The following is a 27,271-nucleotide window of genomic DNA, read 5'->3' as shown; positions in this document are numbered from 1 at the left end:
TCCCACACAGAGAAAGGACAGCTGGTCTGTGTCTGTGACTCCCCACTTTTCTTTTTGAAGAGGTAGAGGGTTATTTACATATTTATAATATTTACAAAACTCTCAATTCATTCTTCACAAATATATATCAAATTAAAACATGATCGTCCCTGTCCGGGACATTCCCCAGCTCCTGCTGTCCCAGAACCATAGAGAAGTGGACCCCGCCTGCTCCCATTCCAGGGACACACAGGCACGGACGTATTTCTTTATTCCAAAAACAAACTTCATTCATAATAAAAAGCATAAACAAAGGAATTAACACAGTGCAAAACCCTTTACAACCTCAGTTTCATTTGGTCAAGTACATTCAGTAGTGTTAGCACTTAGAACATCGAACAGTACAGCACAGGAACAGGTCCCTTGGCCCACGAGACACAGCCGAGGGAAGTGTGGGATTATGCACTTCGGTGGGAAGAATAAAGGCGTAGACTATTTTCTAAATGGGGAGAGAATTCAGAAATTGGTGGTGCAAAGGGACTAGTGCAGGATTCCCTGAAGGTTGACTTGCAGGTTGAGTCGGTAGTGAGGAAGGCAAATGCAATGTCAGCATTTATTTCTGGAGGACTAGGATGTACTGCTGAGGCTTTATAAGGCTTTGGTCAGACCACATATGGAGTACTGTGAGCAGGTTTTGGGCTCCGTATCTAAGGAAGGATGTGCTGGCATTAGAGAGGATCCAGAGGAGGTTTAGAAGAATGATCCCAGGAATGAAAGGGTTAATGTGTGAGGATACTGAAAGGCCTGGATAGAGTGGACGTGGAGAGGATGTTTCCATCAGTGGGAGTGTCCAGGATCCAAGGGCACGGCCTCAGAATAAAGGGACGTCCCTTTAGGACTGAGATGAGGAGGAATTTCTTCAGCCAGAGGGCGGTGAATCTGTGGAATTCGTTGCCACAGATGGCGGTGGAGGCCAAGTCATTGGGTGTATTTAAGGCAGAGATCGATAGGTTCTGGACTGGTGAGGGGGTTAAGGGTTATCTGGAGAAGGCAGGAGAATGGGATTGAAAAACAAAATCAGCTATGAATGCTGAAGCAGACTCGATGGGCAGAATGGCCTAATTCTGCTCCTATATGTCATGGGCTTAAATACAAAGGAATAAACACAGTGCAAAGCTCTTTACATTCTCAGTTTCATTTGGTCAATCCACCAGTAGTGTTAGCATATCTAGAACATGGAACATAGAACAGTACAGCACAGGAACAGGCTCCTTGGCACATAATGTCTGTTCCGAACACCAGGCCAAATTAAACTAAATCTCTTCTGCCTGTTTATAATCTATATCCCTCCATTCTCTGCCTCTCTGAAAGCCTCTTAAACACCACTATCGTATCTGCCTCTGCCTCCACCACCTCCCCTGGCAGCCCGTTCCAAACACCCACCACTCTCTGTGCAAAAAATACTTGCCCCGCACATCTCGTTTAAACTTTCCCCCTCTCACTGTAAATGCATGTCCTTAATATTTATTTTTTTACACAGCAGCATTGGCTCTAATGTGGCCCCCTGGGGTGACACCCCCTTCCGTTGTTTGAGGGCCTTCCCCACCAGACCCAGACCCTCAACGTCCAGTAGCAGAAGGATCTTCCCCACGCAGTTTTAGTGTTGGCTGCACCGAGCTTCAGTGTGTCCCTCAGCACGTACTCCTGCAGCCTGGAATGTGCCAGTCAGCAGCATTCCGTATCCTCGGAAGAGGGGCAGGCAAGGTAACGGAATGAGGTCTGTGCTTATGATTCCCCACACGGTAACGGGACCTTGATGCCTATTCCCCTATTCCCCCCCCCCCACCCCCTGCCTAATTAATCAGATGCAGAGCTCAAATCCACAGTCGTCCCATCCCAGCCCCCACCTGACCTTTAGAACTGAAAGAGAGGACAACAGTTTTTGAGTAGACTGAGTGAATCCTGACTGTCTCCTGTTCCCACAGCCATGATATACAAAGTACACAGCAACTGATTAACTCACTCTCCCTTGTTGTCTGTCACTGGGGTTCCTCTACATCTGGAAACATTTCATTCCATTTATGAGTGAAATCTTATCTTCACGTGAACAATGTCCAGAGAGACCAAACAGATCTAAACTTAAACAAAATTGTTTCAGTGTGTTGTGTGCAGAGATTGGGGTGTCAGTACTGTAAATCTCAGGCCCGGCCTGGGTACTATCAGCTTTTCGCCTCTCGTTATAATTTCACCTAAAAGCCTCAAACCACCGGACGTAACAGGAAGGAGTCATTCCTTCCCTAACCTCCCTCTGCAGCTCACCGCTCAGCCCTGTACCCAGTGACCTGAACACTGGCTCCCACATCAACGGGGCACAAGAGACTGCAGATGCAACACACGAACTGCTGGAGGAACTCAGCAGGTCAGGCAGCATCCATGGAGGGAAATGGACGGTCAACGTCTCAGCTCGAGACACCTCATCTTCCCTCCACAGATGCTGCTCAACCCACCGAGGTCCTCCAGCTTATAGTCTGTTGCTCCAGATTCCATCACCTCTAGTCTCGTGTGTCTCCAAAGTTTAAAGGAGATTTATTATCACTGTGAGAGGCATCGATAGGGTAGACAAATCAGCATCTTTTTCCTAGGGCAGAAATGTTAAATGCTAGAGGGCATAGAACCATAGAACACTACAGCACAGAAAATAGGCCATTCAGCCCTTCCAATCTGTGCTGAAACTTTATTCCGCTAGTCCCATTTAACTGCACCCAGTCCATAACCCTCCAGACCTCTCCCGTCCATGTATCTATCCAATTTATTCTTAAAACTTAAGAGTGAGCCTGCATTTACCACGTCAGATGGCAGCTTGTTCCACACTCCCACCACTCTCTGAGTGAAGAAGTTCCCCCTAATGTTCCCCCTTCACCCTAGAGCCATGTCCTCCTGTACTTATCTCTCCTAATCTAGGTGGAAAGAACCTACTCGCATTTACTCTGTCTGTCCCCTCATAATTTTGTAAACCTTTATCAAATCTCCGCTCATTCTTCTGCGCTCCAAGGAATAAAGTCCTAACCTGTTGAATCTTTCCCTGTAACTCAACTCCTGAAGACCCGGCAACATTCTAGTAAATCTCCTCTGCACTCTTTCAATCTTGCTGATATCCTTCCTATAGTTAGGTGACCAGAACTGCACACAATACTCCAATAGCTTTCAGATGAGAGGGGGTAAGTTCAAAGGAGATTTTGGGGCACCTGGAATGTGCTGCCTGGGGTGGGGGTGGAGGCAGATGTGATAGAGATGTTTAAAAGGCTCTTAGATAGACACATGAATGTGCAGGGAATGGAGGGCATCGTGTAGGCAGGAGGGATTAGTCTGGTTCGGCATTACTTAACATTTAATTAGTTCAGCACAACATCATGAGTCGAAAGGCCGTTCCTGTGCTGTATTGTTCTATGTTGTATATTCTCACTATAGGAAGGATGTTGAGGCTTTAGAGAGGGTGTAGAGAAGGTTTACTAGGATGCTGCCTGGATTAGAGGGCATGTACTATCAGGAGAGGCTGGACAAACTTGGGCTCTTTTCTCTGGAGCGGTGGAAGCTGAGCGGTGATCTGTTGGAAGGGTATAAAATTATGAGGGGCATAGATAGGGTGAACAAGCAATATCTTTTTCCCATTATTGAGGGATCCAATACCAGAGGGCATGCATTTGAGGTGAGAGGGGGTAGGTTCAGAATAGGCGTGAGGGGTACATTTTTTACTGAGAGAGCAGTGGATGCCTGGAATGCGTTGCCTGATAGGGTGGTGGAGGCAAATTCATTGGGGGCTTTTAAGAGGGGCTTGGATGGGCACCTGAATGAGAGGAAAATGGAGGGATGTGGGCATTCTGTAGGTAGAACCATAGAACCATAGAAAAACTACAGCACAGAAAACAGGCTATTCGGCCCTTCTAGTCTGTGCCGAAACATTATTTGGCTAGTCCCATTTACCTGCCCCCAGCCCATTCCCCTCCAGACCAGTAGGAGGGAATAGCTATGTCGGCACAACATTGTGGGCCGAAGGGCCTGTTCTGTGCTGTACTGTTCTATGCAATCCAGTGTATCCTGATAACTCAAGCCCTCCAATCCACATGAAGGATTCCAGTCTTGACCCGAAACATCAACTGTCCATTTCCCTCCACAGATGCTGCCTGACCCGCTGAGTTCCTCCAGCATTTTGTGTGTTCTCCCACATAAACAGGGCTGGGAGCATTTGTCACACACATTGCCATCTCAGTCACCCTCTCCAACCCTCTGCACTCTCCCAGCTCATGAGTGCCCCTGAATTTATCCACCTCAGCTGCCACAGTCTGAAGGACTGGAATTCACTCCCCAAATGATTGTCCCTCTCACCGCTCTTTGAAGGTGGGTTGTCCTTAAAGCTCACCTCTTTAAACTAGAACATGGACATCTGCCCTTGGATCTCCTAAGGCAGCTCGGCTCAAATTTTTGATTGATTACACTGCACCGGAACACCTTGAGATGGTTAACTTCGTTAAGGGTGGATCCTCAAAACAGACGGATGCTGCTCGACCATCTGAGGTCCTCCAGCAGTTTATTTTTTGCTCCAGATTCCAGAGTCTGCAGCCTCTCTTGTTGTGTGCAGTTCTGGTCAACTCATTACAGGAAGGGTGTGGAGGCTTTGGAGAGGGTGCGGGAGAGGTTCACCAGGATGCTGCCTGGATTAGAGGGCATGAGCTATAAGGAGAGGCTGGACAAACTTGTGTTGTTTTCTCTGGAGCGTTGGAGGCTGAGGGGAGACCTGATGGAAGTTTATAAAATTATGAGAGGCATAAATAGAGTAGACAGCCAGAGTCTTTTTCCCAAAGTGGAAATGTCAGATACTAGAGGGAATTGCTTTAAGGTGAGAGGGGGAAAGTTTAAAGATGTGCAGGGCAAGTTCTTTTACACAGAGAGTGGTGGGTTCCTGGAACAGGCTGCCAGGGGTGGTGGTGGAGGCAGATACAGTAGTGGTGTTAAGAGGCTGTTAGACACATATGCGGGGAGTGGAGGGATGTGGACCATGTGCAGGCTGAAGAGATTTAGTTTAATTTTGCATCATGTTCAGCACAGACATTTTGAGCCGAAGGGCCTGTTCCTGTGCTGTACTGTTCTGTGTTCTATTCTGACCTCTATCATTGGAAGAGATTCCTAGACTGCAGAGAGACGTTCAAGGATGCGCTCAAAGCTTCTTTCAAGAAGTGCAACATTCCCACTGCCTCCTGGGAATCTCTGGCCCAGACGGAGCATCTGGGCTGGGATTGAGAACCTCGAATCCATGCGTCAGAACATCCTGTGTAACCCGCCGGCCCTCCCCTTCCCTCACCTCCTGCCTCATTAGCGGAGGACCCTGAGGTTCCCACAAAACCGGAGTGGAAGCAAGTCACCCTCGATCCCGAGCGGTTGCCTGAGGAGAAGAAGCAACATTGTTGTTGTAGTAGTTGATGCCCTTGGATAATGAAAGTCCCTTGGTCACAGTTTTGAAAGGATCCATTGGAGTCTCAAGGGAGGGAGTCCCACAAGTCCAATCGGCTGATGCTATGGAGTAGTACATCACATCACACACTTCACCCCACTGAGACCATGCTAACCATCAAGCACATCACCCTGACCTGGAGCAGTGTTGGGCCCCATATCTAAGGAAGGATGTGCTGGCATTGGAGAAGTTCCAGAGGAGGTTTACAGGAATGATCCCAGGAATAAAAGGGTTAACGTAGGAGCGTTTGATGGCTCTGGGCCTGTACTCACTGGAGTTCAGAAGGATGAGGGGGGATCTCATTGAAATCTACCGAATATTGAAAGGCCTGGACGTGGAGAGGATGTTTCCATCAGCGGGAGAGTCTAGGACCAGAGGGCACAGCCTCAGAATAGAAGGACGTCCCTTTAGAACTGAGATGAGGAGGAATTTCTTCAGCCAGAGGGTGGTGAATCTGTGGAATCCGTTACCACAGATGGCTGTGAAGGCCAAGTCATTGGGTATATTTAAAGCGGAGGTTGATAGGTTCTTGATTAGTGAGGGCGTCAAAGGTTACAGGGAGAAGGCAGGAGAATGGGGTTGAGAGGGAAAAATAAATCAGCCATGATCGAATGGCGGAGCAGACTCGATGGGTCGAATGGTCTAATTCTGCTCCTATGTCTTATGGTCTTACGGAGGACATTTTGAACCAGGCCCATATTGCAACATTCACCCAACCTGATCTGAACTGAACTCAGGAGGTGGGTCCTGTTGGGGCCAGAACAGCAGCCAAGCTACTGTTCTCTGAGGTACTTCTATCGTCAGCCTTCCCATCAAACCCTGAGGAGATCTCTCCAAGGATACTCCCCACGGAAAAGAGAAGAGGGGAGAGCAACCGAGGTTATAAACTCAAGGCTATAAAGGACTTGATGAAGGGGTGGAACTATACATGGTATTGTGTCCAATACCAGAGGGGGAAAGTTCAAAGGAGATGTGTGGGGCAAGCTTTTTACACAGAGAGTGGTGGGCGCCTGGAATGTGCTGCCAGGGCTGGTGGTGGAGGCAGATACGATAGAGGTGATTAAGAGGCTCTTAGATATGCAGGGAATGGAGGGATATGGACTTTGTGTAGGCAGATGGGATACGTTTAATTACTAGGTTGGCACAACATTGTGGGCCGAAGGGCCTGTTCCTGTGCTGTACTGTTCAATGTTCTATGTTCTAACCAAGAACCATCAATAGGACTTTATTCCTTGGAGCGTAGAATAATGAGGGGAGATTTGATAGAGGTTTACAAAATTATGAGGGGTATAGACAGAGTAAATGCGAGTAGGCTCTTTCCACCTAGATTAGGAGAGATAAGTACGAGAGGACAAGGCTTTAGGGTGAAAGGGGAAAAGTTTAGGGGGAACATTAGGGGGAACTTCTTCACTCAGAGAGTGGTGGGAGTGTGGAACGAGCTGCCATCTGACGTCGTAAATGCAGGCTCTTAAGTTTTAAGAATAAATTGGATAGATACATGGAGGGGAGAGGTCTGGAAGGTTACGAACTGGGTTCAGGTCATTGGGACTAGCGGAATAAAGTTTCAGCACAGACTAGAAGGCCCGAATGGCCTGTCTTCTGTGCTGTAGTGTTCTATGGTTCTAATATTGGACAGTCACAGGAAATTCAAGGGAAATCTCCTTCCCCAGAGAGCGGGAAGGGTTTGAACTCACTCCCACAGGGTGGACGACGGAGAGGGGCTTAAGGAGAAGTTGGATAAGCAGAGGGAGAGGAGGAGATGGGGATATTGACAGGGGAAGAGAGCAGTGTAGATCAGAAACGCCAATGGCCCCTATCTGTACGAGAAATTCTGAATAATAATGTGAAGGTAACAGAACTTTGGTGTCCTCGATTCATCTCAATGTAGTGGAGAAGTATTGTGGGGGCACAGGAAGTAATCTGCTCTTTATTCAGAGCTAGACTGACTGGAATCCATTTGCAAGCAATGTGTCCTCTAATTATGGTGAATCACCGAGGTCATTATGTAATCTTAAGAACTGTAACTGCCGTGTAAATAACTGATTAAGGCCTTTTAAACCCATTTCCACCAGTGGGAGTGTTTGGAATAAGAGGACATAGTTTCGAGATGAAGAGGTGGTCATTTAAAAATTGATGCACAGGGATTTCTGTTCAGAGAAGCCGGAGAATCTCTGGAATTCTTTACCCCAGAGGGTTGTGGAGGTTGAATCATTGATGGTCCCTTAAAGAGGAAGTAGACAAATATTTGAAAGATCGGGGAATTGAGGGCTGCGAGAAACTGGCACAGAAGAGGGGTTGAGGCCAGCATAGATCAGCTATGATCACATTGAATGGCAGGGCAGGTTTGAGGGGCCGAGTGGCCTACTCCTGTTATTTTCTTGAGTTTTCATAGAAACATAGAAAACCCACAGCACAATTCAGGCCCTTCGGCCCACAAAGCTGTGCCGAAAATGTCCCTACCTTAGAAATTACTAGGCTTACCCATAGCCCTCTGTTTTTTTCTAAGCGCCATGTACCTATCCAAAAGTCTCTTAAAAGACCCTATCGTATCCGCCTCCACCACCATTGCCGGCAGCCCATTCCACGCACTCACCACTCTCTGAGTGAAAAACTTACCCCTGACATCTCCCCTGCACCTACTCCCCAGCACCTTAAACCTATGTCCTCTTCTGGCCACCATTTCAGCCCTGGGAAAAAGTCTCTGACTATCCACACGCTCAATGCCTTTCATCATCTTATACACCTCTATCAGGTCCCCCCTCGTCCTCCGTCACTCCAAGGAGAAAAGGCCAAGTTCCCTCAACCTGCTTTCATAAGGCATGCTCCGCATTCCAGGCAGCATCCTTGTAAATCTCCTCTGCACCCTTCCTATGGCTTTCACATCCTTCCTGTAGTGAGGTGACCAGAACTGAGCACAGTACTCCAAGTGGGGTCTGACCAGGGACCTATACAGCTGCAATTTTACCTTGAGTTTTCCTGTAAGATCATTGCGTTATAAGCCCCTAAAATGCCCTCTGTCGCAGTGATAAATCAGTGATGGATATCTGGGTTTATGGAGGAGAAATTAAGTTTGACTAACCTTTGAAGATGGGCCTGGTGGAATAGACTGGGGGAACCAGTGGACATGGTGTGTTTGGAGTTTCAGAAGGTTTTTGTTAAGGTCCAACACAGGAATTTGGTCAACGAGGAGAGAACATGGAATTCTGGTTAATATACTGACGTGGATTAAAAGTTGGTTATTGGACAGAAGATAAAACGTGGAACTAAATAGATCTTTCTCGAGCAGTGGTGAGTCACAGAGTTGTACAGCACAGAAACAGGCCCTTCGGCCCATGAAGTCCATGCCGACCTTTGTGCCCATCTGCACCAATCCCATTTGCCCGCATTAGGTCCGTATCCTTCTATACCTTGTCTATTGAAGTGTCTGTCTAAGTGACTCTTAAACGTGGTGATTGTACCTGATTCCACCCCCTCCTCTGGCAGCACGTTCCAGATACCAACCACTCTCTGTGTAAAAGACTTACCCCTCAGATCCCCTTTAAAACTCGTTCCTCTCACATTAAACTTCTGCCCTCTTGTTTTTGATGCCCCTACCCTGGGAAACTGGCTCTCTACCGTAGCTATGCTTCTCATAATTGTATACACCCCTGTCAGGTCCCTCAGCCTCCTTCGCTCCAGGAACAACAAGACCAGCCTGTCCAATCTCTCCCCATGACGAAAGTCCTCCAATCCAGGCAACACCCTGGTGAATATCCTCCACACTCTCTCCAGCGCAACCACATCCTTCCTACAGTGTGCTGACCAGAACTGCACACAGTGCTCCAAGTGCAGTCTAATCAGTGGTTTGTAAAGTTGCAACACGATGTCCCAACTGTTGTATTCTCTGCCCTGCCCGATGAAGGCAAGCATGCCATATCCCCATCCATCTCCAAAATCTATCACTTCTCTAACTGCCCCGAACCAAGTCATATAGAGCACTACAGCACAGAAGCAGGCCCTTTGGCCCATCTAGTCCATGCTGGCCTGATCTTCTGCCTAGTCCTACCTACCTGCACCCAGACCATATCCCTCCAAACCCCTCCCATCCATGTACCTACCCAAACCCCTCTTAAATGTTACAATTGAACCAACATCTCACAAGGTCCGAGGGGACACCTCGTCAGGCCCTGGGGATTTATCCACCCTAATTCACCTCAAGACAGCCGGCATCTCCTCTTCTCTAATCCGGATACAGTCCATGACCTCACTGCTCTTTTTTCCTCAGTTCTATAGACTCTGTCTCTGTCTCTTGAAAGCATAGATGCAAAAAATTTATTTAAGATCTCCCCCATCTCTTTTGGCTCCATGCATAGATGACCATGTTGACCTTCAAGAGGACCAATTTTGTCCCTTACTATCCTTTTGCAGTATTTGGCTGCACCGTTTCAGAAGCCAGACCAGACAAGAACAGCCGACTTCCTTGCCATTAGGACCTGAGTAAATCAGTTTGGGTGCTTATATCAAACAATGGTCACCATTACTGACCCAGGTTCAATCCCGACCTCCGGCACTGTCTGTGTGGAGTTTGCACGCTCTCCCTGTGACCACGTGGGTTTCCCCCGGGTGCTCCAGTTTCCTCCCACATCGCAAAACCATGCGGGGTGGAAGGTTAATTGGCCGCTGTAAATTGCCCCTAGCGTGTAGGTGAGGGGTAGAATCTGAGGGGAGTGGATGCTCGGCAGGGACTCACTGGGATAAGGGCCTGTTCCTGTGCTGTATCTCTATCCATGACTCCGCTTACTGGATAATAGATTGGATTTAAATTCCTCAGTTTCTCCGGTGAGATTCAAACTCACGGCTCAAGACAAATAATCCAGCCTTCTGGATCACTGATGCAGTAACGTTAGCACCTAACTGTCCGCTCCACATTCAACCTCTACCTCACTGAATGACCTCCCAGTGCCCCCAATGGAATCATTTCATTGCAAATCCCTTGCAGCTAATTTTATGTAATTTTCCCTTTTTTATAAGGAATTCGTTGACTTCTTGGTGTCTAGACCAGCTGCTTTCTTTCAGAAGTAAGATCTCTCCCACATCTCTGCAAGGATTTGAATTCCCAGGCACTGCCGATTCATTAAGCACGGACTATTTATGTGCTTGCAGTTCCACAGAGGGTCTGTGTCAACATCTCTCCCACTCTCCCTCTTCGTAAACACATCCCCTACTTTTTCCTATGTTTTATTTTCACTCATCTGTTTGGCAGGAGAAGGTCAGTGTACTCAGGAAATGTTTCGGATGTTTGATGGGATCTTTGCCAATTGTAAATGTTGCTTCAGCAGAAGCAGGGTACATATGGGTGTCAGTGTTGTCTGGTCACGTTAGCAGGGCAGCAGAGAGGAGTTTTAACACTAAACATTCAGAACCAATGCACGGGGAGAGTGGAGAACCACTCCGTTCTCCCGGGAGCAGAGGGGGTTAAAAGGGGACGTGATTGAGGGGTATAGATAGGGCAGACTGCAGGAAACTTTTCCCCATATCAGGGGTAGATAAAACAAAAGGACACAGATTGAGGGTAAGGGGGAAGAGGTTTAGAGGGGAACCTTCCTCACCCAGAGAGCGGTGAGTACCTGGAACACACGGCCTGAGAGCGCAGTGGAAGCAGAGTCACTGACAGCGTTTAAGTGTCTAGACGAGCAGTTGCACCACCTAAGCACGCGATGGGTCAGGTGCTGGAAGATGGTATTAATATGGGTGGGTGCCCACCGGTCAGTGTGAACTAGTTGGGCCGAATGGCCTGCTTCCGCGCTGTTTAAACCTATGAACAATGTAAAATCACAGAAGCTACATGGTTTCTCATGCTTATGCCAGGGAGAATCTAATCAGTGTTCAAATCTACTAAACAATTAATCTACAGACGTTACAAGGATCTGAGGAAACATTCTTTTCACCCAGAGGTGGGGTTGGAATCTGGAACGCACTGCCTGAGGGGGTGGTGGAGGCAGAGACTCTCACAACATTGAAGAAGTATCTGGATGAGCACTTGAATCACCAAGGCAGAGAAGGTACAGACCAAGTGCTGGTGAACGGGATTAGTGTAGGTGAGTGGTTGATTGTTGCCATGGCCAGGATGGGCTGAAGGGCCTGTGTCTGTGTTGCAGGACTGTATTTCCTCTGGTTCAGGAACCAGGCACAGCATTTCCCTGAACATGGTAACACAGGGTGCTGGAGAAGGTCACAAGATCACAAGACAAAGAAGCAGAAGTAGACCATTCGGCCCATCGAGTCTGCTCCACTACCTCACCATTGGCTAAACTATTCTCCCATCTAGCCCTAATTCCCAGCCTTTCCCCATATCCCTTGATACCCTGACTAATTAGATACCTATCAATCTCCTCCTTAAACACCCCCATCCACAGCTGTACGTGGCAACGAATTCCATAAATCCATGACCCTCTGGCTAAAGAAATTTCTCCTCATTTCTGTTCTAAATGGGTACCCTCTAATTCTAAGACTGTGCCCTCTGGTCCTGGACTCACCCACCAAGGGAAACAGCTTAGCCACATCTACTTTGTCCAGTCCTTTCAACATTCGAAATGTTTCTATGAGGTCCCCTCTCATTCTTCTGTACTGCAGTGAGTACAGTCCAAGAGCCGACAAACACTCATCATATGTCAGCCCTTTCATTCCAGGAATCATCCTCATAAATCTTCTCTGAACCCTCTCCAACGTCAGCACATCCTAAGATAAGGGGCCCAAAACTGCACACAGATGAGGTCTCACCAGTGCCCCATAGAGCCTCATCAACACATCCTTACCTTTATACGTTATACTTCTCGAAATGAATGCCAACATAGCATGTATGGGGTATGGCACGCGGGCCTTCATTGGTCACCGCACTTGAGTACAGGAGATGGCACGTCATGTTACACCCGTACAAGGTGTTGGTGAGACCACACCTGGAGTGTTGTGTACACTTCTGGTCACCCTGCTATAGGAAGGATGTCATTAAGCTGGAAAGGTTGCAGAAAAGATTCACCAGGATGTTACCGGGACTGGAGGGCTTGAGTTCTAAGGAGAGGCTGGGTAGGCTAGGACTGTTTTCTCTGGAGCGGAGGAGGCTGAGGGGTGACCTTATGGAGGTTTATAAAATCATGAGGGGCATAGATGGGGTGGATGGTTACAGTCTTTTCCCCAGGGTAGGGGAGTCTGAAACTAGAGGGCATGGGTTTAAGTTGAGAGGGGAAAGATTTAAAGGGGACCTGAGGGGCAGGTTTTTCACCCAGAGGGTGGTGGGTATGTGGAACGAGCTGCCAGAGGTTGAGTCAGGTACAATTACAACACTTAAAACACACTTGGACGGGTACACGGATAGGAAAGGTTTAGAGGGATATGGGCCAAATGTGGGCAAATGGGACGAGCTCGGATGGACATCTTGACAAAGTTGGGCGAAGCGCCTGTTTCCATGCTGTGTGACTCTGGGACTCTGGAGCCACATGCCACCCCACACCTCTAGACAAATAATCCAGCCTTCTGAATCACTGATGCAGTAACCTTAGCACCTACCTCCCTGCTCCACACTCATCCCCTACCCTACTGACTGCCACCGTCCTGAAAACCTGGGAATCTCTATCCCAATGGGGTGTAGATACTGCGAATCCTCTGGGACATGGACCATAATCAATGGAATCCCCACCCACTGAATCCCCTCCCGCAGCCCACGGACGCTCTCCCCCATCACCGACTCTCCCCACCCACTGAATCCCCTCCCACAGCCCACGGACGCTCTCCCCCATCACCGACTCTCCCCATCCACTGAATCCCCTCCCACAGCCCACGGACGCTCTCCCCCATCACACACATTGAATCTGCTCAGGTAATGTTCTGTAAGAGTATTCCCAGATCCTGTATAGTAATATTCATTGGCGCTTCCGTACTTGTTCCTGTTACCAACCCTCCTGTTCCCACCCCAAACATCTCCCTACTCTGATACTAAGCAGTATCAGAATCCTTGTGATGGTTCTTGGGATGTTTAATCTTCTAACCAGCCACTGTTAAACCTTTTAATCGTCTCCTCATGCGGAATACATTTTTGTCTTTTTTAAAGTTACCAAGATAATTTTGAACAATGACTCAGTATCATGGAAGGACTGAGACTGTTCTCCCCAGAGAATGATTAAGTGTTTTAATCATGGCTTTCAAACTAGGAGAGGTTTTAGAGGAGTGAATGAAGAGAAGCTGTTCCCAGTGGCAGAAGTGTCGGTGACCAGAGGAGACGGAGCGAGAGGGGAGGGGAGGAGGATGTTTCTACATCTCTACGCAGCGTATTGTTGTGATCGGGGATGTGTGGCCTCAAGGTGCGGTGAGAGCAGATTCAACAGGAGATTTCAAAGTGGTGTGGGGGGAAATACCGAAAAGGCAAAGTTTGCAGGAATTTGGGGAAATGCAGAGGACTGAGGTTAATTAAGGGGCTGGCACAGCTACGATGGGCTGCATGGTCTTGTCCTTCATGGCCCATACATGAAACTTATTTCTACATGGTGTTCGGATCTGGATGGGAGAACTGAACTCTGCCGGTCCAATGTCCCAGCGCAGGGTGGATTACAGCGGTCGCACCTCCGAGGAATTATACCAATTCCTCACCTGCTTATGAGACCGACAGAGGATGGGGCTTGTTCCTCAAGCAAAGGGAAGAGGAGATCCTCGACCGTCCCTTCACACAGCCCTCCCCCCTCTACCCCTGTCCCCCCTTCCACCAGGGACTTCCAACTCCAGGCCGACCTTCCACGTTCACGGATGGGGGTGTGTTGAAGTGGTGCTGCAGTGCTGGATTCAGATTCAGATCAGTTTACTGTAATATTCCTTGATCACATGAAGCTCACAGAGTAAACAGTGTACACGGTAATAATAAATACAGCAACGAGCACAAAATGGTGCAAAGATTGTGGTGCAGTCTGAGGTGGTGCACAAAGAAATGCTAACGTGAAAATAACAGAAGAAGTAGAATTAAGGGTTCAAGAACATGGCAGCACCACCGGGAAGGGGGTGTGAGAGAGGTGGTCGGTTCAGGAGTCCGACAGCCGTGGGGAAAAAGCTGTTCTTGAATCTCAAAGTCGAGTTTATTGTCAGATGCACAAGTCCATGTGTGCACAGGTGCAATGAAAAACTTACTTGCAGCAGCATCACAGGCACAGAGCATCAGATAAGCAGCATTCACAAGAAAAATATGTTCAACATAAATTATACACAATTTTTACAAGAAAGAACACAATTAGAACAAAAAAAAGGTCCATTTTAGTGTAAAGTGATTATAGTGTTGCTAAACTGTAGTGATTAGGGGTGTGCCGGTTGGTTCAAGAACCAAATGGTTGAATCACCACCAGACTTAAGGACAGTTTCTACCCCACTGTGATAAGACTATTGAATGGTTCCCTTATACAATGAGATGGACTCTGACCTCACGATCTACCTTGTTGTGACCTTGCACCTTATTGCACTGCACTTTCTCTGTAGCTGTGACACTTTACTCTGTACTGTTATTGTTTTTACCTGTACTACATCAATGCACTTTGTACTAACTCAATGTAACTGCACTGTGTAATGAATCGACCTGTACGATCGGTATGCAAGACAAGTTTTTCACTGTACCTCAGTACAAGTGACAATAATAAACCAATACCAATACCAATACCAAGGGAAGTAGCTGTTCCTGAACCTGGTGGTGTGGGACTTCAGGCTTCTGTACCTCCTGCCCAATGGGAGCTGTGAGAAGATGGCACGGCCCGGATGGTGGGACTGATCTATGATCATGTTCTCAACTTCTCTTCATTGGTAATTGGTTGTTATTGTCACATGCACAGAGATACAGTGAAAAGCTTTTGTCTGCGTGCCATCCAGACAGATCATTCCATACATCAGTACATCAAGGCAGTAAAAAGAAAACAGAATGCAGAATATAGTGTTACAGTTACAGAGAAAGTGCAGTGAAGGCAGACAAATAAAGTGCAAGGGCCACTACGAGGTAGATTGGGAGATCAAGAGTTCATCTTTTGGCATATGAGAGGTCTGTTCAAGAGTCTGATAACAGCGGGATAGAAGCTGTCCTTGAGCCTGGTGGTTCCCTTCAACCATTCGGTTCTTGAACCAACCAGCACAACCCTAATCACTACAGTTTAGCAACACTATGACCACTTTGATGCACTAAAATGGACTTTTTTTAGTTCTAATTGTGTTCTTTCTTGTAAAAATTGTGTACAATTCATGTTTAATATGTTTTTCTTGTGAATGCTGCTTATCTGATGCTTTGTGCCTGTGATGCTGCTGCAAGTAAGTTTTTCATTGCACATGGACTTGTGCAGATGACAATAAACTTGACTTTGACTTTCATGCAGTCAAGCTTTTGTATCTTCTGTAAGAGGAGAGGGGGAGGGGTGAGACAGGAGTCTGAGGTGATCGGTGGACTGAGGAGGGGTGTATGATGACAGGGAGGTAGTGACAGGTGGGGGGGGGGAGCAGGGTTGGAGTTGGGGGACAGTGTACCAGTCCACCAATCACTTGGGACTCCTGTCTCACCTCTCTATACCAGCCACCACCCCTCTCCACTCTTAGTCCTGATGCAGGGACTCAACCCCAAACATCGACACTTCCTTTCCCGCCCCCGCAGATGCTGCTTGACCCGCTGAGTTCCAGATTCCAGCTTCTGCAGACTCTGGGGCCATCACTGATGCCTGGGGACGTGGGTTTGAGAAAGCAGAGCTGAGGTAAAACATCTTGTTGAATGACAGAACAGGCAAAGAAACCAAGTGGTCGACCCCTGCTTTTACTTCTGGCAGGCACAGTAGTGTAGCGGTTAGCGTAACGCTATTACAGCGCCAGTGACCCGGCTTCAATTCCAGCCGCTGTCTGTAAGGAGTTTGCACGTTCTCCCCGTGTCTGCGTGGGTTTCCTCCGGGTGCTCCGGTTTCCTCCCACATTCCAAAGACGTACGGGTTGGGAAGTTGTGGGCGTGCTGTGTTGGCGCCGGAAGAGTGGTGACACTTGCGGGCTGCCCCCACAACACTCTACGCACTTTTCTCTGCGAGCTTCGATGTACATGTGACTAATAAAGAAATCTTATCTTATTATGTTATCTTCTGTCCTTCTGTAAAAGGAAGGGAAGCTCGTGAATACCATCACTTATTTCAGAATGAAAGAGACCTAATTTGACCTTTTACTTGGGGGCTCCCTCTGCAACTCATCAAAGAACAGTCATCAGGTTATAGGCACTGGAACTCAGGAAACAATTAATCGCTGTTCCCTTGACATGTGGTTGGAGACAGGGGAGAGGTTCAAAGCTCCAACTAGCACCGCGGCCGTCGCGGCAACCGGACATTTACAAGTTTCGAGGTGCTGCATTTCTTATGAAGGTGACAGGCAGTGGTGGGGGGGAGGGGTCGGTGATGGGTTGCGCTGGTGCGGAGATCTGTCGAGAGGGGAAGTAAGCAGGAGAGAGGATGTGGGTTCAGGAGTTAGCTGCCAATAGCCTTTGCGACATGCTGAGTGTGTTGTTACAGTCAGAAGCACTGGAATTTCGGGAATCTGCATTTCCTCTGAAGCTGGTGCTTTCCAGCTGTGGGAGAATTCTCCAGGAAAGGCTGCATACATGTCGCGTTGACTGGCGTACCATCCGAGGTAATCCAACCCCAGCCCCAGACACAAGTCAGGTGCATTTCCATAGCGCCCTGCCCAACTTCAGGACGTCCCTGAGCACCTGAGAGCCGACGGAATGTTTTCTTTTGGAAGAGTCGGGAGTATTGTGAGGTTGGAAACACGGCAGCCCATTGGCAGATAGCAAGATCCCGCACACATTGATGAGATATTGAAGGTTTGATCGGGAAAAAGAAGCTAGGGTACGGCAGGTGTGGGTAACGGATGGGGGGGGGGGGGTCGCTTCAGGAATGTAGAGCATGTGGAAGAGAATTCTAAGTAAGGAATTGGGAGGGCAAAAAGGGATGACTAAGGTTAAGGAGAATCCCAAGACATTCCATCCCAGGAGCAAGAGAGTAGCCAGGGAAAGAGTGGGCTCTCTTAGGGACCGAAGGGGCAATCTATGTGCGAAGGCAGATGATGTGGGCGTGATCCTAGATGAGTACTTCTCGTCTGTATTCACCAATAGTGAGTTCGGGGAGGGGTAAGTGGATAATCTGGAGCAGTAATAAGAAGATGGAGGCGGTAGATGTCAGGGATCACATAAGTGTTGATAAATTCCCAGGGCCGGATAAGACCTATTCCAGGTTACTATGGGAAGCAAGGGAGGAGATAGCTAGGGACCTGAGGGAGACTTTTACAACTTTATTAGCCACAGGTGAAGTGCCGAAAGACTGGAGAATAATTAATGTTGTTCCTTTATTTTAGAAGGGCAGCGGGGATCTACAGGCCTCACACAGTGTGGGGAAATTATTGGAGAAAATCCAAATGGATTGGCTTTATGTACATTTGGGAAAGGTGGGAGCTGATCGGGGATAGTCAGCATGGCTTTGTGTGGGGGAAATCCTGTCTCACTAATTTGACTGAGTTTTTTTAGGATGGCAGAGTGGTGGACTTTGTCTATATAGACATTATTAAGGCATATGACAAGGTCCTGCATTGTGGGCTGGTCCAGAAGGTTAGGGTACATGGGATCCAAAGCATGTTGGCTAATTGGATCCAAATTGGCTTGGAGATAGGAGGCAGGGAGTAGTGGTGGAAGGATGTTCTTCTGTGACCAATGGTGTACCGCAGGGATCGGTGCTGGGACCATTGTTGTTTGTGGTACATATTTATGGCTTGGGTATGAAGGAGGTATGATCGGTAAGTTTGTGGATGACACAAAAATTGTTTTGGACAGCGAGGAGGGATGTCTAAGGCAACAGCAGGACATGGATCAGTTGGGTGGAGCATTGGTGAATTTTGGGAAGTCAAATAGGGGTTGGACTTATACAGTAAATGATAGAGCACTAAGGAATGTCAATGAACAGAGAGACCTTGGGGTTCAAGTGCATAGTTCCCTGAAAGTCAATGGGGTAGTGAAGAAGGCATATGGCATACTTGCCTTCATTGGCTGAGACATAGACTATAAGACTGTTATGGTCCCTGCCTCAACCACCCCCTGCAGCTCGTTCTGTATACTGACCACCCTCTGTGTGAAGTTGCTCATCGGGTCCCTTTTTTAAACCTTTGCCCTTGAGTTTTTGGTTCCCTTTTTCTGGGAAAAAGACTGCCTGTCCCTATGATTTTACACACCTCTGTGCCCCTCATGATTTTACACACCTCTGTAAAGTCACTCCTCATTCTCCTACGTTCCAAGGAATAAAGTCCCAGCCTGTCCATCCTCTCCCTGTAACCCAGGCCCTCAAGTCCTGGCAACATCCTCGTAAATCTTTTCTGCACTCTTTCCAGGTGTATAAAATCATGAGGGGCATAGATAGGGTGAATGCCCTCGGTCTTTTACTCAGGGTTGGGGAATCAAGAACTAGAGGGCACAGGTTTAAAGTGAGAGGGGAGAGATTTAATAAGAACTTGAGGGGGAACTTTTTTTACACAAAGGGTGGTATCTATGTGGAACGAGCTGCCAGAGGAAGTGGTTGAGGCAGGTAAAGTAAGAACTTTTAAAAGTCAGTTGGACGGGTACATGGATTGGAAAAATTTATGAGCCAAATACTGGCAAATGGACTAGCTTGGATAGGGCATCTTGGTCTGCATGGACCAGTTGGGCCGAAGGGCCTGTTTCCCTGCTGTGTAACTCTGTGACACTATGACTCTTAAAGACGTCTTTCCTATAACAGGGTGACCAAAACTGTACACAATAAAAGCTTGGATTCCAACACCGTTTCTCCAACAGGGCAGCACTCCCACAGTACTGCACCATCACTGCAGCCCATTCTTTGTGCTCAAGTCTCTCTGGACTAAGGTTTGATCTCATAACCTTCTGACGAAGAGGTTTGATTATGACCTGCTGAGTGCAGCCTGCGTGTGATAACTGGGGCAGGGAGGGAGAGAGGGAGACCGGGGGGTAGAAATGGAAAATCTCCTGCAGGGATTCTCAGGTACCCTCCCCGACTCAGGAAAGGGAGGAGGACAAGGAAGATCGGGATTGGAACTCACTTGGAAAAGGCAGCCTGCCGTTATTTCTCCCCCTGTGTGACAAGATGGATGCTGCAACTGTCTCAACATTCTCCTCTCACAGAGCAAAGTCCCCTCATGTTGATTGAAGTTGAAAATTGCCCAGGTCAACTGCAGAGGGTTGTAGACTCAGCCAGCTCCATCACGGGCACAACCCTCCCCACCACCGAGGACATCTTCAAGAGGAGGTGCCTCAAGAACGCGACACCTCAAGAAGGCGGCATCCATCACTAAGGACCCTCGCCACCCGGGACACGCCCTCTTCACGTTACTACCATCGGGGAGGAGGTACAGGAGCCTGAAGACCCACACTCAACGATTCAGGAACAGCTTCTTCCCCTCCGCCATCAGATTTCTGAATTGTCCATGAACCCATGAACACTGCCTCGTTATTCCTCTTTTGCACTGTTTATTTATTTTGTAAATTATAGTAATTTTTATTGTCTTGCACTGTACTGTTGCCGCAAAACAACAAATGTCATGTTATATAAGTCAGTGATATAAATCTGATTCTGATCCCGCCATCCACAACAGGAAACTAACGCTGTGTTCTTGTGACTCTCTGCAGCTCGTTGTCCTGCTTGGGCTTGAAGATGTCCACCGTTCGCTGGGATCTTCTTCTGGCGGGTAGGTACTTTATAGGGCACGAATGGTCTTTGGGTATCTGGCACCAATGTGGGTGTGAGAGGCAGGAGGGAAGTGGCCAACACCAGGCTTGGGTCAGGGCTCAGAAGTCACATCCAGGTGGGTGGTAGATTACATAAGGTTACTCTCCCTGTTGCCTTTGTCTGCTAGGACCTTCTCCTGGCTGTGGGATATACTGTATATAGTTCTATATAGAATATAGAACAGTACAGCCCTTCAGCCCACCATGTCTGTGCCAAACAAGATGCCAAATTAGACCAAATCCCTTCTGCCTGCATATGATCCGTATCCCTCCATTCCCTGCATATTCAGGTGTCTGTCTAACAGCCCGTTAAACACCACTATCGTATCTGCTTCCACCCCCACCCCTGGCACCCACCATTCTCTGTGTAAATATTTGCCTCGCACATCTCCTTTAAACTTGCCCCCTCTCACCTTAAATGAATGTCCTCTAATACTTGGCATTTCTACCCTGGGGAAAAGATTCCTACTATCTACCCTATCTCTGCCTCTCATAATTTTATAAACTTCCATCAGCTCTACCCTCAGCATCCGTCGCTCCAGAGAAAACAACCCATGTTTGTCCAATGTGTCCTTATAGTTCATACCATCTAATCCAGGCAGCATCCTGGTGAACCTCTGCTGCACCCCCTCCAAAGCCTCCACATCCTTCCTGTAATGGGGTGACCAGAACTGCACACAATACGGCAGTATATTGGTCACACTTTTCCCATGGATTCAGAAATAGAAGTTCAAACCAGAGCAAGGAAGTTGGGCTAATTAAACATTTAATTAAATGAGTCCTGTAATTAAATTGTGTTACCAATAGTGACCATGATCCTATAATATCGCCGATGGGATTATTTGGATTCTATCACAGGCAAAATCGGCTGAATTGTCTCTTTTTAAGCTGCTAGTAGGGGGGTGATGGTAGTCGGGGGATTGGCCCCACACACAGGAGACAGGACCTCAGTTAAGCATCTAACCTGACGTTTAGGGATAATCTGCTTTGTTCTCTGAACAGAGGCAGATCTGGTGATCACGTTTCAATGTTGGGTTGGGTTTTACTCTGAAGTTGGAATAACAGGGTTAGTGTATCTGTATTTTAAGACAATTTAATGATGGATTGGAACTGAAAGAGCATCACCTCCAGTCCCAGCTGTTACAACAACCACCTTCCATACACCCGAAACGTCGACAATTTCTTTTGCCCCGCAGATGCTGCTCGACCCGCTGAGTTCCTCCAGCACATCGTTTGTTGCTCATCTGAAGTTCTACCGCGTGTATCCCACCTCAAACCCAGACCCACTCCCAGTCTCTCAGTGCCTTGACTTTCGACTTTCCAAATCCCCCCCCCCCCCCCCCATCCTCTCGCCTCCCTGTATCTCGATCACCTCCACTCCATGGCCCTTCAATCCTGAACACCTACTGCTCCAGCACTGGAATCCCTGCTTCATCTACCTGGACCCCAAGTTCTTGAATTCCCTCTCCAAACTTTTAAGACATGTTTTAGGTGACATCTCCATAATGACGTCAAATTTAGCTTGATAATCTGATAATCTGGAATTTTTGGAGTGCTCCCTATATATGACCCTTGATGAAGAATCCAAAGATACTGGGCAGATCCTTTGTTTCATTGGCAGTTTTTTGAGTAAAAAGACAGAAAATGCTGGAAAATCTCAGCAGGTCAGGGCAGCATCTGTGGAAAGTGAAACAGTCCACATTTCAGGTGGAAGACCCTTCAGTATTTACAATTAATTTTGTTTGGGATGGATCATTGCCGGATAGGTAGCATTTATTGACCCCCCAAGTCATCTTCAACTTGCAAGGCCAGTCGCAATCAGCAACATTGACCAGCCAGACTGAGTAAAGGTGGTGGATTTCTTTCCCTGGGCGAACTGGATGGGTTTTTATAATAATCTGGTCACTTTGTGGTGATCACCATCCTGATTATTGACTGAATTTAAATCCCACAGCTGCCCTGGTTGGGTTTGAACTCAGAGCTCAGGGATTGTTTTAGAGTCATGGATTCATACAGCACAGAAACAGGCCCAACTTGTCCATACCGCCCATGTTGTCTACTTGAGCTAGTCCCATGTCCTCGCATTTGACCCAAATCTCTCTAAACCTTTCCTATCCATGAACCTATCCAAATGTCTTTTAAACATTGTAATCGTACCCACCTCTACCACTTCCTCTGGCAGCTCGTTCCATGTACCCACCACCCTCTGTGTGAAAGAGTTGCCCCTCAGATCCCCTCTCACCTTAAACCTCTGCCCTCTAGTTTTAGACTCCCCTACCCTGGGAAAAATACTGTGACCGTCCACCTTATCGATGCCCCTCATGAACCTCTATCAGGTCACCCCTCAGCCTCCTTCGCTCCAGGGAAAACAGCCCCAACCTATCCAGTCTCTCCTTATAACTCAAGCCCTCCAGTCCCAGTAACATCCTTGGGAATATTTCCCGCACCCTTTCCAGCTTAATGACACCCTTCCTATAGCTGGGCGACCAGAACTGCGCACAACACTCCAAGTGTGGTCTCACCAACGACTTGTACGGTTGCAACATGACGTCCCAGTTCTGGTACTCAGTGCCCCGACTGATGAAGGCAAATGTCTTCTTCACCACCCTGTCTACCTGTGTCGTCACTTTCAGGGAACTAGGTACCTGCACCCCGAGGTCCCGCTGTTCCACAACACTCCCCAGGGCCCTGCCATTTATTGTGTCAGTTCTCTGAGGTTGAGTTACTCATGATGTATGACCATCATATCCCTAACGTTCCTTAATGTTGGTGTGTTGACTTTAGGATTCCTGCTTACATGTTCACTTGCTGACCATTCTGGAAGTCACTTGGAGTTTCAGGAGATCATTCTAGAACCTTCCTCCAACATTACTCTGAACTGCTCTTCCAGTGGGCCCATTGTCTGGTTCTATGACAAAGTGGCGAATGTCCACACTGACGGTCACCTCCTGCACATCTACAATGCAGCCAGCTACCACAACAGGGAATACATCTGCTCCTCCAATAAGACGGAGATACTGAGTGTCTACATCTTTGTACCAGGTCAGTAAGGTCTTGCTTTCATTGTTGTTGGCCTTCGTTGTTTAAGCTGCATTTGGAATGTTGTGTGCAGTTCTGGTCGCTGAGCTGTAGGGATGTGATTAACCTGGGGATGGTGCAGAAAGGGTTCACGAGGATGTCACCAGGACCGGAGGGCTTAAGGAGAGGCTGGATAGGCTGGGACTGTTTTCCCTGGAGCGAAGGAGGCTGAGGGGTGACCTTATGGAGGTTTATAAAATTGTGAGGGGCAGAGATAAGGTGGATGGTCATGGTCTGTTTCCCCAGGGTAGGGAAGTCTAACACTAGAGGGCACAAGATTTAAAAGGGACCTGAGGGGCAACTTCTTTACGCAGAGGGTGGTGGGTGTGTGGAACGAGCTGCCAGAGGAAGTGGTAGAGGTGGGCACTATTACGGCATAAAAGACATTTGGACAGGTACATGGATAGGAAAGGTTTAGAGGGACATGGGCCAAATGCAGGCAAATGGGACGGTCTCTCTCTCTCCTCTCTCTCTCTCTCTCTCTCTCTCTCTCTCTCTCTCTCTCTCTCTCTCTCTCTCTTCCCCCCCCGTCTCTCTCCCTCCCTCTTCCTTCCTCTTTCCCTCCCCCTCTCTCTCTCCCTCCCCCACTCTCCCTCTTTCCTCCTCTAAGACACTCCATAAGACCCCATCCTGGATCAGAGGGAGGGTCCAGGAGCAGGAGGGTGGGCTAATTCCCCACTCCCCAACCCCTCGCTACTTTGTCCCTCAGGCTGTAGTTGCTGGGACCAGTGAGTGGGGAGAGTGTGGGTTTGACCCCCTGGGTCACTGGAAACAGTTGAGGGTGGTTGTGCAGCCCTGCCCTGTACTTTCACCAACCTTTATCGATGCACCATAGAAACCATCCTATCCGGATGCATCACAGCTTGGTACAGCAACTGCTCTGCCCGGGACCTCAAGAAACTGCAGAGAGTTGTGGACACAGCTCAGCGCATCACGGACACCAGTCTCCCCTCCATGGACTCTGTGTTTACCTCTCGTTGTCTTGGTGAAGCAGCCAACATAATCAAAGACCCCACCCACCCGGGTCATTCTCTCTTCTCCCCTCTTCCATCAGGTAGAAGATACAGGAGCCTGAGAGCACGTACCATCAGGCTCAAGGACAGCTTCTACCCCACTATGATAAGACTATTGAACAGTTCCCTTATACAATGAGATGGACTCTGACCTCACGATCTACCTTGTTGTGACCTTGCACCTTATTGCACTGCACTTTCTCTGTAGCTGTGACACTTTACTCTGTACTGTTATTGTTTTTACCTGTACTACATCAATGCATTCTGTACTAACCCAATGTAACTGCACTGTGTAATGAATTGACCTGTACGATAGGTATGTAAGACAAGTTTTTCACTGTACCTCGGTACAAGTGACAATAATAAACCAATATCAAGACTAAGCAGCAGGAATGTTTCCTCCTTCAGATCCCAAGGAATGGTTCCGCCCTCAGACCCAGCAGGAGATGTTCATCATGGCGGAGGAGTCCGTGGACTTTGCAATCCCGTGCATGGTGACCAATCCCGACCTCCAGGTCACCCTCTACCACATGGAGACCGACACTGTTGTCGACTCCCCCTACGACAAGAAGCAGGGGTTCTTTGGCCAGTTTGAGGATGGGACCTACAAGTGCAAGGCCAAGTTCAGAGGAGAGGAGCGGGAGTCCGATGAATACTTCGTGGAGACGATCGCAGGTGACCTCCCCCACCTCAACAACGACCGGCAATGTAAATCCCCCCTCCCCCCGCCCTTCCCTCAACTCGTCCATAGAGTTATACAGCAGGGAAGCAGGCCATTCGGCCCATCATGTCTGCAATGACCAGTGAGCACCCTTCATATTAGAACATAGAACAGTACAGCACAAGAACAGGCCCTTCGGCCCACGATGTCTGTGCTGAACAAGATGTTGAATTAAACCAAATCTCTTCTGCCTGCACATGGACATATCCCTCCATTCCCTGCACGTTCATATGTCTAACAGCCTCTTAAACCCCTCTATTGCATCTGCGTCCACCCCCACCCCTGGCAGCCCTTTCCAGGCACCCACCACTCTCTGTGTAAAAACACTTGCCCTGCACATCTCCTTCAAATTTTCCCCTCTCACCTTAAATCTATGTGCTCTAGTATTTACAATCCTATCTTCCAGCACTTGGCTTGTAGCCTTCTATACCTCGACAATTCATGAATGCTGTCAGTGAGTCCACAGTCAAAGTCGAGTTTATTGTCAGACGCACAAGTCCATGTGTGCACAGGTGTAATGAAAAACTTACCTGAAGCAGCATTACAGGCACAGAGCATCAGATAAGCAGCATTCACAGGAAAAAAAAACATAAATTAAACATAAATTATACACAATTTTTACAAGAAAACATAATTAGAACAAAAAAAAGCAAAGTCCATTTCAGTTCTCGTGGGGTCTCCTGCCTTCCCTCTGTAGGTTTAAGCCCCCCGCCATACTTCTACTGCCCATGTCCAAGTGGGCAACACCCTCCACACCTTGCCCCACACCTCGCTGATCCACCCCAACCCCCACTCCAGCATTGCCTCAGCTTTGTACTCCAGGTCCTTCCCTGATCTCCACCGCCCCCCTCCCCCCGTGACCCAGCTCAACAAGAGATCTCCGCACACCTCCACTTCCCACCTCTCACATCTCACAGCTCGCTTCCCACCTCCCACTTCCCACCTCCTATTTCCCACCTCCCGCTTCCCACCTCCTTCCCACCTCCCGCTTCCCACCTCTCACTTCCCACCTCGTTCCCACCTCCCGCTTCCCACCTCTCACTTCCCACCTCGTTCCCGCCTCCCACCTCCCGCCTCCCACCTCCCGCCTCCCACCTCCCGCCTCCCACCTCCCGCTTCCCACCTCCCGCTTCCCACGTCCACTTCCCACTGGATGGTGACTTCAGATGGCGTGGCTCCAATTCTCTCCCCCAACTCCTCTCTCTCGTTCTCTCCCTCTCTCAATCTCTCTCGCTCTCTCTCTCATTCTCCTTCTCTCATCCTCTCTCTCTCACTCACTCTCTCACTCGCTCCCTCTCACTCACTCCTCCTCCTCTCAGATACATGTTAAAACCCCATATTTTTCGGTCTGTACAATGACACAGCCGCTGCCTCATAGCTCCAGTGCCCCAGGTTCAATCCTGACCTCCGCCGCTGTCTGTGTGGAGTTTGCATGTTTGACTGCGTGGGTTTCCCCCAGGCGCTCCGGTTTCCTCCCACATCCCAAAAATGAGTGAGTCAGTGGGTTAATTGGCCGCTGTAAATTGTCCCTGTTCTATAAATGGTGATGGAGGGGACACGTAAACTCCACACAGACAGCACCGGAGGTCGGGATCGAACCCGGATGCCTGGAGCTGTGAGGCAGCGGCTCTACCCACTGCGCCACAGTTGCCTGCACTCTAAAGATGAGCAGAATTTAATGATGCTGTTTCCACATTGCAGTTTCTGAAAGCCTTGAGATTAAACTTCATGCCTCAAGAACGTTAGTGAAGAAGGGAGAGTCGTTCAGCATCACCTGCTCTGCAAATATCGAGTTGCTGGACTTCAACTGGTCTTTCCCAAGGGCAGAGGTGAGTGTGCTGGATGTTCAAAGACCCAGGCACGAAAATCTACAGCCATTCCTTGATTTATGGAAGGGCTGTGTTCTTGGAAACATTTCCATTAAGCAAAGCCTTGTAAATCCAAAGGGCTGGGTGAAATGGTCAGTGGGTCATTGTTGCCACACTTGCTCCCTGTGAGGCATTGATTGTTTCAGCAAGCGCTAGCTACAATACTAGCTATAATCCTCCGCCGTCCACCCTGGGGCTGGGAGAGGACAGGGGCCCATTGCTGGGAGAGGTGAGAGCGTTTACGTGGAGCACCACACACCTCCTCTATCTGGGAGTCTACCTGAGCCCCACTGGGGAAGTCTGGCTGGCAAACTTAGCAGGAGC

General features: G+C 48.5%; 1 protein-coding gene and 1 long non-coding RNA gene across 2 annotated transcripts in view; both read left to right on the top strand.

Annotated features, from left to right (window-relative positions):
* Window positions 1-27,271, top strand: part of LOC127569315 (uncharacterized) — a 152,387-nt gene that overhangs the window by 53,982 nt on the left and 71,134 nt on the right. The window lies entirely within an intron of this gene.
* LOC127569313 (platelet-derived growth factor receptor beta-like) overlaps window positions 1-27,271 on the top strand; it is a 90,823-nt gene that overhangs the window by 17,257 nt on the left and 46,295 nt on the right. Inside the window, 4 exon segments of the mRNA XM_052013831.1 lie at window positions 20,169-20,227; window positions 23,052-23,309; window positions 24,767-25,033; window positions 26,781-26,908. Of these exon segments, the coding sequence (XP_051869791.1) occupies window positions 20,194-20,227; window positions 23,052-23,309; window positions 24,767-25,033; window positions 26,781-26,908 (687 nt within the window). The 5' untranslated portion in view covers window positions 20,169-20,193.

The sequence above is a fragment of the Pristis pectinata genome, chromosome 4 (genome assembly GCF_009764475.1).
Source record: "Pristis pectinata isolate sPriPec2 chromosome 4, sPriPec2.1.pri, whole genome shotgun sequence".
Classification (NCBI taxonomy): Eukaryota; Metazoa; Chordata; class Chondrichthyes; order Rhinopristiformes; family Pristidae; genus Pristis; species Pristis pectinata.
Note: the sequence above shows the minus strand (reverse complement) of the source record. Positions and strands in the feature narration are given on the sequence as shown.